The sequence below is a fragment of the Chanodichthys erythropterus genome, chromosome 3 (assembly GCF_024489055.1).
Source record: "Chanodichthys erythropterus isolate Z2021 chromosome 3, ASM2448905v1, whole genome shotgun sequence".
Classification (NCBI taxonomy): domain Eukaryota; kingdom Metazoa; phylum Chordata; class Actinopteri; order Cypriniformes; family Xenocyprididae; genus Chanodichthys; species Chanodichthys erythropterus.
Genome location: NC_090223.1, coordinates 17594882 through 17610135, shown reverse-complemented (window position 1 = coordinate 17610135; position 15254 = coordinate 17594882). Strand labels below are relative to the sequence as shown.

The window sequence follows — 15254 nt, the reverse complement described above, 5'->3', positions numbered from 1 at the left end:
CTTTCTCGCCTGCTTCTGAATGAGGATCTTTTCGATACTGAACCCGAGTTTGTTGCATTTTTGTCTTCTGAAATGTTTGCTGTGTCTGCTATCTAGGATTGCTGGTACATTATGACATTGATTGACTATCATAGTAAGTGGCCAGAAGTAGCATTCACTTCTTCAATCACAAGTAAAAATGTGATCAAGTTCTTGACATCAGTTTTCAGCAGATTTGGAAATCCTCATTACATTGTATCTGACAATGGATATTAATTCAAGTCAGTGGAGTTTGCTGCATTTCTGAAAGCTAGAGACATTCAGCACATACATACATACATCAGTTTATCATCCAGCTGCAAATGGAGCTATCAAAAGATTCCATCGAGTACTTAAGAGTTGTATTCAATCTGCTATTCTTTCTGGAAAGCCATGGAAATCAACCGTGACAGAGTTTCTTCAAATTTACCGTTTTACTCCACATTCTGTTACTGTACGGTCTCCTTTTGAGTTACTCTGTGGTAGAAAAATGTATACTCAGTTTTATCCTCTTTCTATTACTTGTAAGGATGCTGCTGTGAGTCAGAAAGTGTCATTATCTCAAAAGAAGATAAAAACATACACAGACCTCAGACGAAGAGTTTGTACTTGAGTTCAAACCTGGGTGCGTATACAAATTCCAAAAGGACATCCTAGATTCTCAAAACCATTGAAAATTGCACGTCAACTTGGTCCATGCACTTAGTTTGTCAGATGCGAAAACTTGCATGCATCTCAACTGTAGCAAAATATCTGTAGCAAATTAGCTCAAATCACACACACACACACACACACACACACGCACACGCACACACACACACACACCCACACACACACCTTCACCCTCCTTCCTTTCCCCCTGACTCAAGTCACTGAAAGTTCTCCAAGAATGCATATTCTATGTATAATGTATCTTGTGTATCTATTGTTTTTTCCTTTCATGTTTGGTATCAATTTGATAGCAGTCACTGGTATTATGAGGAAGATTGAAAACTAAGGAGAATTATATCCTCCTTTTGGGTGGTGTCTCTTCAGGATATCTGAAAACCCACTCCTCTCCCCACAAAACAGGTGTTGGTGTAGTAAATATTTACAATCTTTTTGTTCTGGTCTGGGTATTTAAGGGAAAGTGCAAAGCAGCCATGTGGGATCTTCTGTAGCCAGAAACCCCCATGCAGAGATGGGTGAAGACCATTGTGTGTATATGCATTTCTTACTCTTAGAGTCATCTTTGAGCAATTAATGTTATGTGTTTATTATTTGAATTGGCTTCTAATTGTCTAACTATGTAATTGGCATGATACATTTTTATCTGACAAATAAAATTATTGGAGTCCATATTTCTGCAAATCTGCTTCAGGGTAGGACAAACTAAAGGCTCAATGAAAGGAGCATGTTGCACATCATGTGAGACCTTCAGATTTCTGTGTATCATTGACTTAGCAAGTTGCAGTATCGTGACTAAGAAAACTGTGTTTTTGTATGAACAAGCATGTGGTCGTTCAACTCAAATGCATTAGTAAACTGCACCCTCTGACTAAGAATTAGAAACTGACGAATTTGTGATTGTGGAAGCACATAAGGCCGATGTAACTTAATGTGCGATATTGGGTCTGTAATGAACAAATAATTGAAAGTATGGGATAGCCAGAATAATCAAATATCTAAATTAATACAAGACCAACGATTAATTCCTTAATTAGAAACACGATCTAAGGGTAATAATCAGTTGAAATAGGAGTCAGATTGAATGAGCAGTTAAAGTAAAATTGAAACTATATTCTAAAAATTGAGTGAACTTAACAGGGGCACTGAAAAGACATACATGCGTTAAACCTTCACCCAGGCCGTCAGATTTTGTTCATTGGGCAAATGGGGGGTTACCTACAAGGGTAATAGCATATAGCTAGATCAAAACATTTAAGAGACTTTGATTTGTGAGCATTAACACAGAGACAATAAGCGTGGATATAATGGTTTAATAAACAAAACTACATTAGGCTACACACACAACTAAACTAAGCAAAGATTATATAAAGAAATTGAAAACTCAAAAGAGATTGAGCAAAGGTGTACCTGATCTGAGGACTCTTAAAGGCCCTATCAGTTCACACCCATTTCGATAGGGTGACCAATAAAAACTGGCCAAGAGAAAGAGTCTTTGTTCTATCTTGTCACCTTATTTGCATGTTTATGTTGGTCTTGAGAATTTGTACAGTTTTACACAAAAGCATAGTTAAAATATCCTGATGCATTTTGTCATAGAATACTATACACCATTACTTATGAAATGGCAAGAGGATTCTTTTGATACCAAGAAAGATGGGGATTCAAAGACATTCAAGCAGTAATACATATGCCTGGATTTGGGCATTTGAAGTTACCCTGACATAATTAAAGAATCATAATTAGGTCAATATAACATAAGGACATACATGAAACACAGGGAAAATGTTATATACAATTTGATTGTGGGTAGAAATGGAGTCAATGTCCTTTTTCCAAAGTGCATTGGAAGTTTAGTCTGTGGACCAAATGGCTGGCACTGTCTTTTGATAGGGGATGCAGAGAGGGGATCACTTCCTGTCTTTAAAGCTTGCAGAAAGCTCCAGACACCGTCTCTACTAAGGTCATTCATGGGAGCCTAGGTGATAACGAACTGGTCTTGCGACTCTTTGGAGCCAATGACTTAGTTTGAACAACAGGAGAGAAAATGAAGGATTTTATGATGCCTAAGGCATTTTGATCATGTCCATTTGTTACACATCTTTCTCATGCTTGTGCACCTACAGACAAAGTCATTGAGAGTGAACTTGTGTCCTTGCCCCTCCAGTCTGTTCCTTCCTCTACTGTGTTGCCTAAAAAATGAACTCTTGAACTTACGTACTCAAGTTGCCTCTCTGTCTGAAAGATCTTCATCATGAGTGAAACGCCCTCCACATTGGTTGCATGACTATGTCACTAAAGACATTAATGAATTTCTCATTTAGCACAAAATAATCAGTGTCTTATATGTATGGTTACAGAATGTAGAATATATTGTTAATTAATTGAATTGGATGTAACTACTGTATTGAATTTGACTATTGCACCAACAATGTTTTTTTGGTTGGAACTTTGCTTTAAGTAATGGTGGAATGTTGTGTTTGTGTATTTGTCAGTAGATGGCGCTGTAGTCCACATGTTGTTACCTATAAAAAGGGTGTAGAGAAAGAATGGAAGTGTGTTGCACCTGCTGCCAATTATGTGTTTCTTGCTGATGGATTTGAATAAATCTTTAAGAATGGAGAAATTTCTTGTCCTTCTTCTTACCTGGATTTAAACATAACAATGATTTGGTGCGTGCAAGGAACTGAACAAAACATTCTGATTCGCGAACCAATTTAGACAGTTTCTCCAACTTGTTTGATCAAGTCTTTGAACAGAATCAACTCAAAAGAGTGATTTATTTGTGAATGGGGCATCGTTCATGAAAAATAGAGACAGTGCACTTGAAATAAACTATGCATTTCTTAACATGTACAGCATTGCATTAAAATAAAGTAACAAGAGGAATGTGTAGCCTACAGCTTTTTCATGTACTCAAATTAAAGTACCCGCATTTAAATCTACTCTTAAATGTACAAATTTTTCCAAAAATAAAAATACTCAAGTAAATGTAACTAAGTAAATGTACTTTGTTACTACTCACCTCTGGTTATGTTTTAATACAACTAAATAAATCTGGGTCTGATCTGATTTCAACCTCTTATTTGAGTCTTTTGGCTCAATTTAGCTATATTGTTACTGCCACACCAGTTCATTTGTGTGTGTAACCTATAGTGTAAGGGAGTGTGTGTTTGAGTGGGTGTGTCTGTTTTGTATTCTCAATATTTCAAAGTGTAATATCCTTCTTGCTGTTAATTTTTTACTGCTCTGTGGCTGAAGACCACAAAGGAGCCAAGTGTGACTACTTTTTTTTTTCTGAAAAGTAGCAATGCGTAAGTAAAGAGACATGTGCATTACCTGAATGTGATCTCTGTTGATTTATGTGACTACACTAAAGCATTAAAATATCTTCTTTTATGATTCACAGAAGAGAGAAAATCATAAATGTTTTAAACAACACGAGGGTGAGTAAATTGTGGCAGAATTAAATAGCAGTAAATGTACTTTAATGGTATCCTAGCTCAAAATCAGTGCCTTACTGTCAAGTAAATTTCTATGTAACAAAAATGCATATTGCTAAGTTAACTGTAATTTCAATAATATCTATAATTTTTGTTTCGGTCCTAATTTATTTATTTATTTAATTACCACAGGAAAACATTCACGGGTGAACCCGTGGGCTGGATGGGCTAGATTTATCCAGCCCTGCACCCAAAACTATTAACAGTCTTCTACCAACCTAAAAGTTAGACTGAGAATGGCAGGAGCAGAAAGCAGGAGACAAAGCACTAAGAGCAAAGATGGTTTATTGAATAATCTTCGTTGCATATGTTTCAGAGCTCAGACTTTGTTGTTTCATTGCTCAAACTTTGTCTGAATGTTTCTTTGCTCAGACTTTGTCTGACTAGTACAAATCCAACATTGTTATTAAGTTATAAGTGTTATTTTAGCCAAGCAACAGCAAATGGAAAATTACTGCTTCACAACACTGTTCTGTGATGTTATAAACCTTAAAATGGAGACATTTCCTTATCACTTATTCATGAAGACAACAAACATCCTTTTTGCACACAATCTTAAGATTAATCGGCAATAGCAGGCATTGCAAGAAATTTAAATAACTTAATAATAATAAAATGATTAAATTATGTAAATCAAATAATACTATGAATAAATGATTTAATGATGTAAATCAAATAATAATAATATGAATAAATGATTAAATTATGTAAATCAAATAATGTGAATAATAAATGATAAAATAAGTCAAATGGCAACTACATAAATGACTAATGATTATAAGTGATTAAAAAGTTAAATCATATCAAAAACAAAGAAAATAAAAAGACAACACAGATGTTGTTATTAAGAATCCTTAGATCCATCAAAAGCATTTATCCAAACTCTGAATAGCATCTTGTTTTTTGTGATATTTCCATTCAGCTGGAATCTCACCATGACCCTGGAATCTTTTATTGTATTGTTTTTCCAGATCTGTCTGGAATTTGCACACAAACCACCTCCAGTAGGGCAGTTGAGAGAGATCAGGGGTGATGCTCCAGTCTGCATAAACTCCTCCTGCTTTTCTGTATTCTTTATATGGAAACCTCTCCCCTGATACACGAAAGTGTGAATCACTTTTTACTATAGTTGTACAAAAATTACAACAGAGCTCTTCTGTTTCAGTGTAATGCCATCCATTAATTCCATCCACTCTATGGAAAGGAACACTGTGATCTCCATCATGATTTTCTATAAAGTTGGTGCAGATGGCTGCACAGAACGGACACTGAACCCAACAGCACTGACAGAAGTGATCAATCAGAAGCTCATCTGGTCTCTCCTTGAGGTCCAGTTTTTCATCAAATGTCTTTCTGTTAATTCTGCTGATGTCAGACATTATAGCTGGAAGTTCTTGTCTTATCACATCTTCTAGGAGGTTGAAATCATCAACATCATCATGTTTTACTCCACTGAGGTCTTTTTCAGAGAAGATCAGCACACCTGAGAGCTGCTGTGTGAAACTCTTCAACCACAAACCAACATCTCCTCTGTTCACTTGAACATGTTCAGTAGATTCATGTGCTGCTTTCATGATCTTCTGCTGCAGGAGTTCAATGTTCTCCTTCATCTTGGGTAAAACACTGACACTGAACTTATCAGTGATGTACCGACTGACTTCATCTCTGATGAAACTCTTGAAGTGATCTCTGGGATTATTAATGTAGTCCATGTATTTGTCAAAATCCTCCTTTTCTGCCAGTGTCTTCAGGATGTGTTTCTCTATATTAGATCTGTTTCCATTCAGTGATTCGCAATTTGATCTCATTTCACCTGCCAAATCTCTGGCAGTCTTCTTGTAGACACTCTGCTCAATGGGCTCTTTCAGTTTCTGACAGATGATCCCACCAAAAATGGCAGCTGATGTTGCTTCATGACAGCATTTCTGGAAAATACTATAGTACTCTTCTCTCTTCTTCTCAACATATATGACAGGATCATTGGCGTCCCTGAACAGTCTGTGTTGGTCAGTGATCATCTTGTTTGCTCTCGTACAGATAGAAAGAACCAAATCCCTGATGAATTCATTCTTGAACTCATATTTCACAGATTTTTCCTCATGTTGCATTACATTTGCCTTGATGTAATCTGTGAGTTGTTGAATGTAGCTGATGTTGTAGCCCATCTTTGGAATGTTAAATGATTGAATCTCTTTGGCTGTGTGGTGATCAATATCTGTGACTAATGATTTTATTTGAGCTTCATCCTCTTTTGATAGAGAACCGTAACCAAACATCTTTTTAACCTTCTCTGTAACTCCTGATTTTTTTACCTTTACATAATCTGAATAACTGGACACAGAGAAAATATTTCTGCTTTCCCTCGAGTGATCTACAGAAACACTTCCATAGACATCACTGAGGATCTTTCTCACATCTCTCATTATGTCAATGTCTTTGATTAGAGGAGTGTCTTTGATGATCTTCTGCACACTCTGTTCCCAAAACAAATCAAACTCTTTCTTCAGTGTTTCTTCATCATTTGCTTTGTCTTTGAGTTTTAAGGCAAGTTCTTTGCTCTTTTCAAAGAGAGTGTTTTCATGATTTGTCCTCTGAGCATCAATCTCCTTCTTCAGGTGTCGCTGCTGAAGAATCTCATTTAACTTCCTCTTGGTTTCTCTCACAATGTTTTCCTGAAGCTCATTGATTTTGATTTCAAATGATGTTTTCCACTGAATCAGTATATCTTTATCTTTGTCTTTCTCAAAGAATTCAGACATTGATTTCCTCACTTCTTCACTTGTCTTTTTCAATTCTCCTTGAAGATCAATTTCATCAACCTCATGAATTGTTTCATTTTCTATTTGGTTGTGTAGTTTATCCTCAGTTTCCTTCATGGCACTGCGAAGACTCCAGGTCCACTTGTTGTATTCGGTCTCCAGTTTCCTGTAGGCTGAAATCTCCAGAGAATTTCTGAAGCTGAAGACGAATTGTTCATTCAGTAAAGCCTCCCAGAGATCTTTAATACGATCTTTTAAGTCTATCAGCCTACTCCCATGTGATTTGGCATGAGACATAATAGTTTCCTTTAGTTCTAGAATATTCTCACAGTAGTTTGGGTTTGGTGGTGCCATGGGTGGGCTGCCCTCCCAGAGCTGAGCAAAATATTTCACATCATTTTGAACATCAAATCTAATGACGTCACTGAAACATTCTGCCTCACAGACTTCCTCTTCTGCAGCAAGTTTTGTCATTTCATCCAGTGTCTGCTGCAGTCGTCTCTTTCCCTCCATGTTTTTCTCTCCAGCTGTGAGGTCTGAAACGTTCTGATGCACAAACACACAGCTGGGATTTAGTTTGACCTTCTTCATCCTCAGGAAGGCCTGAACAACAATCTGAAGAACGTCCTGCATCTCAGATGGGTTTTCTCCAAATATGTTGATCAAGGTCAGATTTCCAAGACCAACAACAAATGTTGCCAGTTCATTGTCATGATGTCTTGTTGATCTTCCAGCCAGTTCTAGAGCACGAAGACCTTCAGTATCAACAACCAGAATATAGTCAAAGTTCATCTGTGTTTTCATCTCATCTGACACTTTGACCAGCTGCATGAAAGCTCCTCTGGTGCACCTGCCAGCACTGACGGCAAACTGGAGTCCAAACATGGCATTCAGCATGGTGGATTTCCCAGAGCTCTGAAGCCCTAAAACTGACAGCACAAAGACTCTCTGGTCTCCCAGTTTCTGGATGAGTTCATCTAGAACAGCAGAGATCCAGATCAGAGGAACATGAGCAGCATCTCCATCCATCAGCTCCAGTGGAAATCCAGAGATCATCATATCTGCTGCAAGACTCGGGAGAGAAGAGAAGTCAAACTGCAGGTCTTCCTTGTTCTTCTTCACAGATAAACATGATTCATAGATCTGACTGATCTCCCTCATGATGTGCTCCAAACCAAAGGCAGCAGCTTGAAGTTTCTCAGATATTTTCACAAGTTCAGTTTGTCCAGCTTGAAGTTCCTCAGGTATGTTCTCAAGTTCGGTTTGTTCAGCTTTATGTTGTTCAGATTTATTACTGTTGTCTTTCAGTTTCAAGACTGCTGACCATGTTTCATCATATTTCTGATGTAGAGCAGAAAGGTCAGCTGATGTATGTTCATCTAAGAGGATTCTGAGCCATTTGAGGAAAAAAGTTTTATGTTCAGTATGTGAGTTAATTGTTTTATTAAAACGCTTCGTAAACTCACTGATTTCACATTTATGCTGTTGTTCGCGGATTTGCTTCATTTTGTTTTCTTTCCCACTTGTTTCCTTTTCAATATTTTCTCCTTGAGGTCGATGTAGTTCTTTGTTCTTCTGACTCCACTCATGCCACAGTTTCCCCTGACGAGGCAGAAATGATTCTTTGATTTCTGTCAGATCTTTCTTCTCCAGTAAACTCATCATCTGCTGTGCTGCTTCTCTTCCTCTCCTGCAGTCTTCATCCTCTTCCTCATCTACTCTGATGTCTGAGTGTTTGGACACGTCTTTAAGTGTGAAAGTGGAAGATGATTCTGAGAGACAATCACTTATAGTTTTTCTGAGTTCTTCAGATACATCTGATTGATTTCTGTCTTTCAGACCAATCTTGAATTTCCCTTTCTTCATCTTCACTACAGTAGATTCCTCCTCCGTAAATAGACAAATAAGCGGCTTTGTGATTGTGAAGAGTTTCTGGATCTTTTCTGCACTTCTGTCATTCTTGTCAAGTTGTGGCAGAAGAACAACATTGATTGAGCTCATTTCAGTGAGGATCTGCAGCTGTTTCTCATGGTCTCCTGCATCACCATGTAGATTACAGAACGCAACACAGTCATTGAATTTATCCGTGTTTTTCCCAGAGGGGCAGAACCAGGCGATCTCCACCACTCCATCCATCAGTTCTCTGGTTCTGCTGCTGCCTGGGCAGTTCCTGTGGAAGAACGTGTTGTGTTTCTCATTGATCAGACTGTTCATCAGCTGAGACTTGGATGAAGACGCAGAGCCAAACCTGAAGAAAGACACCATTGGAGTTTGTGCCTCGTAGATCGACTGGGTTTGACTGATGATTTCATTGTTGGTGTTTCTGATTTTCCAGCTCTTGTTGATTTGTCTGAATGTCCAGAGAGGAAACTCAATCTGTTGTGTGAATGGATCAGGAACAAGCAGAGGCAGAGCATACTGACACTGGGACAGTTTAGTGACCATCATCTGCTTCAGGAAACCATCAGCACAATGAAACACGGCCATCTGAACATCCATCGGGTGGATTCGGTCAGGTTGACTGGTTCTTTTGTCAGACAATAACACTGCTTCGAATATATCTCCAATGTCTTCAGATGTGTCTGTCTCTCTTTGTTCTGTTTTATCACCTTCACTAGCCTTATTAACATTTATGTATCTTGCTCTGTAGTTCATCATCAGTAGTTTTTGTAGGAAAGTCTGAATCAGCTCCTCCTCAGCACAAGATTCATTGGTCTGTAATGAATGTTTAGTTATCTGAAGAACATCTGAAGCTCTCAGTTTTTTGTTCTTGTGAAGATGAAGTCTGTGAAACAGATGCTCTATTTTTTTACTTTTAGTCTTTTCCTGCTGTAGGTCTTGATCTGAACTGACTCCTGCTGCTTCAGTGTCCATGTTCTCTGTCTGTTTAATAGACACAATAATAATAGATTTATTTTATTCTGTTTCATTCACATGGAATTATATTCAGTATTGATAATGGGAAAGGCCAGGTGATTGTTTCAATGCTTTAAGTTCTTTTAAACCTAAAGGTGAATTAAGAGTTTTGTTCAGATACATTCTATTAAACCAAGTTTATTGTTCATTGAGAATCATTAATGACATTCATGAGTTTATCTCCCCCATTTAGCCTCCCAAGCACAATCAAAACATTAAGAGCTGTCCTCTCAGATCTGTTCCAAACGAGTCATTGTCTACATCTCTTACAGAAGTGCAAGTTTGTGATGGATCAATTAATGTTTGATCATCAGGTCTTGGCTGTAAATTTCATTTATGATCAAATATTACTTGATCAATCACAAACTTGCTTATTTGATTATGTGACCCAACTTAACCCCACCATGTGTGAACTGAATTTGCCTATCACTGTCAGTGTAATATGTGTGAAATGTGGAAAGTAGGCATGAAAGGGAAGTTGCTAATGTCTTTTCTTCCCTATTTTGATGTATATCTGAGTGAAACAGCTGAGTGAAATGCTCCCACTTTGGATGGGTTATTATAAGATAGATGCATTCTCTCTAGACAGAGTATTATCCTACCCAATTGCTTACACCTGACACATAGCAACACAGCAAAAATATGTCTAATATGTCTGAACATTTACTGTTCACTTTTAACTGTTGAAACAAATGCTTTATTTTTGTAATTCCACTAGGTGCCACTGGCATCACAGAAACTACATACTTAACATTTCACCATAATATATATATATATATATATATATATATATATATATATATATATATATATATATATATATATATATATATATATGTCTTGTGCATGGGTATAGTCAGAAAGAAAGGTATGCGTGATGTCTACATACAGTGACACAGATAATGGGAGAGGGCCATAATATAAAACAAGACTAAAACTTCTGAACAGATTTTCTGTGAAATGTTCACCTTTATGGAATCATTTGATTTAAACCCATCAGTCAACTGCTCACAGAGGATCTTTCCTGTTACACACTTATCTGTGTTTTCATGAGAATCTGAAAGAGAGAAAACAGCACTAGTTTGTAAAATATTACCACTGAAGATTTTAGGGTTTTAGGATTTTAAGTTTACAAATTGCCTCATTAATGTTTGCAGGTTCCTATTGCATTAGTTTTAAATCCAATCCAATAGTGGCATATACTGTAGGCGCTTTTACATTTTGCTTTGAAACCAAATCTTCCGCGATTGTCTTGACAGAGTAGTTTGTGATCAATGAACTCTGACTCCCACTGCTGACCTTTGCTGCGACTCTCGTTCGGCTGAATTGAGCAGACACATCCAGTTTTTAAACTGTAGTGATATGTATAGCGCATTTTAAACTTTAATTATGCAGCAAACTGTCATGCCCACAGGTGTTCAGTCGATGTGCAGCAAGTGGGTCTAAAGAATTAGTTGTTTACAATAAGATTGCGATGCCACGCAGATGTGTATAGAACTAGAAATATGACATAATGATCTGAATTTGAATTGTGTAAATCTGAATTATTGACAAGTGTCATTTAACAGAATTGAATATTAAGTGCCATTTTATATAGATTTGAATTTGAATTTATTAAACTTGAATCCTGGACATTTGAAATTGAAAATTTTCTATGGCATAATTTTCTACATATGTATTTTCAAACAGTGTATTTTTTTGTTCTGAATTCTTAGACTGCAAATATTCACTTCTTAAAAATACAGCTTCAAGTTTTCAACATGAATAACAAATTTGAAACACCAAATTCAATATTCTAAAATTAAAAACGCAGAAATTCAGATCATACTGAAAGTAGGTCAGAGGTCCAACTTCCAGGTTCCACAGGGAAGAGTAGAGGATCTCTGAAAAGTTGAACGTTGCATTTTGGCCAGTTACAGAGAAGTAATAATTCTCAGCATGCGAGACATTTATCTCTGGGGGTCTCTGTTACACCTATTTTTGTTTTTTTAGTATAAAGTATATTTAGTATGGAAGTGATTAGCATGTGGAACAGTCATACGTAACTCTATAATTACTATATTTCTGCTGCAATCTGTTATCGAACTTATTTCACTCGCTGACATTTTCAGCTCAAGAACATCATGATCATTCAGATATGTGTAACATAACAGGTGTGATAACATGATTTATTTCTGCTCAATATCATGCAAATTGTAAGCTAATTAAGGCATTTAAATGCTAATTCACACTCCAAACTCCAACAAACATTACAAACACAATTGGATGACTGTGAAATGAATTAAAATATCTTAAAAAGCAGTGAGCCATTGAACCAATGACCCATTTTAAGACTGCACAAGGTACAATTATTTGCTTCACTTGTGGAGTTGTCAGATCAGCCAGGCTCTACTGGTTATCTCTGCTCACTTCAGACAGTGCAGCTGGTAACATCAGGATAGTGTCAGGTTATTATGTAGCCTATATTTTTTTTAGGATAACTTAACATCATTTGTATTGTGAGATATTAATAATATACTTTATACTACAGGATCCAGAGAAACTCTAACATTATAAAGTCAAGTACCCAACTAAAGTACCCAACTAAAGAAAACACTGATCACCATGACGGTGACATTTTAAAAAAATCAACCGGAGATAAAAGACATTTAAACTCTCAAGATCTCAGATTAAACAGCTACACATACAGCATTACCAGCTTCACTTATTACTAACTAGATTTTATGAAAACCAACAGGTTGATTTTATGTCTGTTTTACATCTACAGAAGCTCTTTTTGAGAATTAAGAGTTTTTTGTTGTTGATTTTTGAGCTTCTGTAGACGTATAACAGACAAAAAATCAATCTGGTTAGTAATGAGTGAAGCTGGTAATGCTGTTTGTGTAGCTGTTTAATCCCTCTTCTGCTGAGATCTTGAGAGATTGAGTGCATTCACACTTGTAGATCGGTTCGTTTGGTTCATTTGGTCCAGACCAAAGAAGGAAAAACATTTAGTCCTGGTCCGATTAGTGTTCAGATTGGCACTTTTATCACAGAACCAAAAGATACCAAACCTTAAGGCATAGGGATACATTCACAACGTGACTGGTCGGATTTTATGACGTATTGCCTATTTTGAGACGGAACTTACCGAACATCCAAAACAATGCCGTGTGCTGAGGTAAATGCGCTCGTTGTGTGTGCGTAGCCTGCATGTGATGGTATTTTGGCCAACTGGGAACTCGTGAAGAGCTTATAAAATGTGTAAAGTAGTCAAAACAGTGGCGAGAATCCATCCGTCACACACACATTTGCTGCGTGGAGGCGCGCGTCTGATGCCTGTCATGGGCAGACTCGCGACTATGTCTCGTCTTTTTAGGGTCTCGTCTTCCTGTTTTTGGTTTGTTTTCAGAGTTCGTTTGGAAGCGGACCGAGACCCATTTTTTCAGCAGTCTCGGTCCGCTTGTTTGGTGCGCCCCAGGGTTCGGATGGCAGCGTTCACATATGTTCAAATGAACCGCACTAACAGAGCAATCACACCAGGGGTTCGTTTTAATTGAACCAAACATGATTGGCACAGGGGACAGGGGGGTCAAGACCCCTGCAGTTTTGAAAAGACAGAAATCGACCCCCACACATTTGATAAGGGCTGCTTCAATCAGTCACAATATATCATCTTTTAGCTTAGGATATTTTCTTTCAAATGAGACCATTTTCACGTTTCTGTGAGCTTTTGTTCATAAATAATCAACTGTTTTGTCGCAGATGTGAACAGGAAATGCGCTCTCGAACGGAGAAACACGCGATCTCCAAGCAATCGATCACAGTGTGCTAATGTTTTAGGACAGGTCGATGGTATATAAATCAACCGAAGGTTAGCGTTTGTCAATCAAGCCAAACCGTCCATTTAGAAACCGAGAAATTTGACACTTTAAGGTAAGGAGGCTGATCTCTCAGGTTGACGCGCAAGCTGGCTTGTTTTGATTTCGGTAATTACATCTAGAAAGTTAAAAGCATTGATGGCATCTATAAAAGAGTTATCTAAAAGCGAAACAAAAGTTATTGCCTCGACCGGGGACACAGTGGGGAGGACGCACGAGGAGACCTGTGCATTTAATTGATATATACTGTAATACTGCATTTACAAAGCTTATCAGTGGCATGCACTTTGATCGCGAAAGTGAAAGTGCCCTTTGGGGTCGCAAATCAAGCTGTTGCTCTTGCATGGTATCATAGCACTATTCAACAAGGCTATGATGTATTCAGCTTATTCTAACTCAAGAATTTTGTTTGCTCTGATGTATTGCTTAAAAATAAAACAATTGACATAAAAAGAATAATTATTGTGCAAAGTGATGAAAAAAAATAATTAATAAACTCAAATGATTTTACCTGAAATTAGAGAAGACTGCTCCTTTTCTGTGGATGTTTTCTCAGTCCTTGAGCTGTCTGTTTGCGAGAATTCTCTCTTCAGAGATTCACTTTTCTGCAGAGGTTCATCTCTCTTAGATTCTTCTTCATGCGGAGGTTCACCTGTCTTTGAAGGTTGTTCTGACTTTGTAGATTCCTCTGTCTGTGGATTTGTCTGTGGAGGTTCATCTCTCTTCTGATATTCGTCTGTCATCATCTGTTTATATGTGAATAAAAGGATTAATTAAATCTGTTCATCATATAAAGCAATCAAGTCTCTGCAGGGGACTTGGACCTAAACAGCTTGATCACTCTCAGAAAAAAGGTACAAAAGCTGACACTGGGGCTTTGCCCTTTCTAAAGTTACACCTTTGTACCTTATTTACCCCTAGAATGTGCATATTAGAACCTTTTGAAATGGTACCACCCCAGTGACAGCTTTTGTACCTTTTTTTCTGAATGTGTATGTATTTCTTTTGCAGCATCTTTAAGGACTTTTAGAAGTTTTAAAAAAGTTGATAACCTTTACTTTTCCCCAGAATTGAATCAGCTCCGCTAAGAGTACATATGGTCTGACTCTACAGAGTGTTAAAGTAATACTGAAGCAGAGTTAAAGTTAATGAGATAATTAAGTGATTAATTAAGTGATGATTGAGCATTAGTGATGAACACATTTTATTGGAATCACTGATAAAAAAGAGAAAAACAAAAACTACACATGAAAAACAATATCTACACATGATAAAAGGTATATTTTCAATGAAAGACAGCATTGAATTAGACAGCAACTTGTCCTTTGAAAACCATAATTCAAATGTTAATAAAAACAGCATTCTTCTACCTCAGAAACATTGCTAGGCTACAGAATATGTTATCTGTTTCTGATGCAGAAAGGTTTTGTTCATCCATTAATGATCTCTACACAGCAAAATCCCCAGTATTAAATTAAAAGCACTCAGTGTACATTTATGTCCACACTACATGGTGTTAAAGTTAATGAGAA

The 15254-nt window shown here is 37.2% G+C and overlaps 1 protein-coding gene across 2 annotated transcripts in view; it reads right to left on the bottom strand.

Annotated features, from left to right (window-relative positions):
- Positions 1-4475: 4475 nt before the first annotated feature.
- LOC137017209 (interferon-induced very large GTPase 1-like) overlaps positions 4476-15254 on the bottom strand; it is a 46422-nt gene continuing 35643 nt past the window's right edge. For both annotated transcript variants that reach the window (XM_067381212.1, XM_067381210.1), the window contains 3 exons: positions 14234-14468; positions 10831-10919; positions 4476-9829 (listed from right to left, as the gene is read on the bottom strand). In XM_067381212.1, coding sequence (XP_067237313.1) covers positions 5051-9829; positions 10831-10919; positions 14234-14468 — 5103 coding nt within the window. In that variant the 3' untranslated portion in view covers positions 4476-5050. The remainder of the gene's footprint in view (positions 9830-10830; positions 10920-14233; positions 14469-15254) is intronic.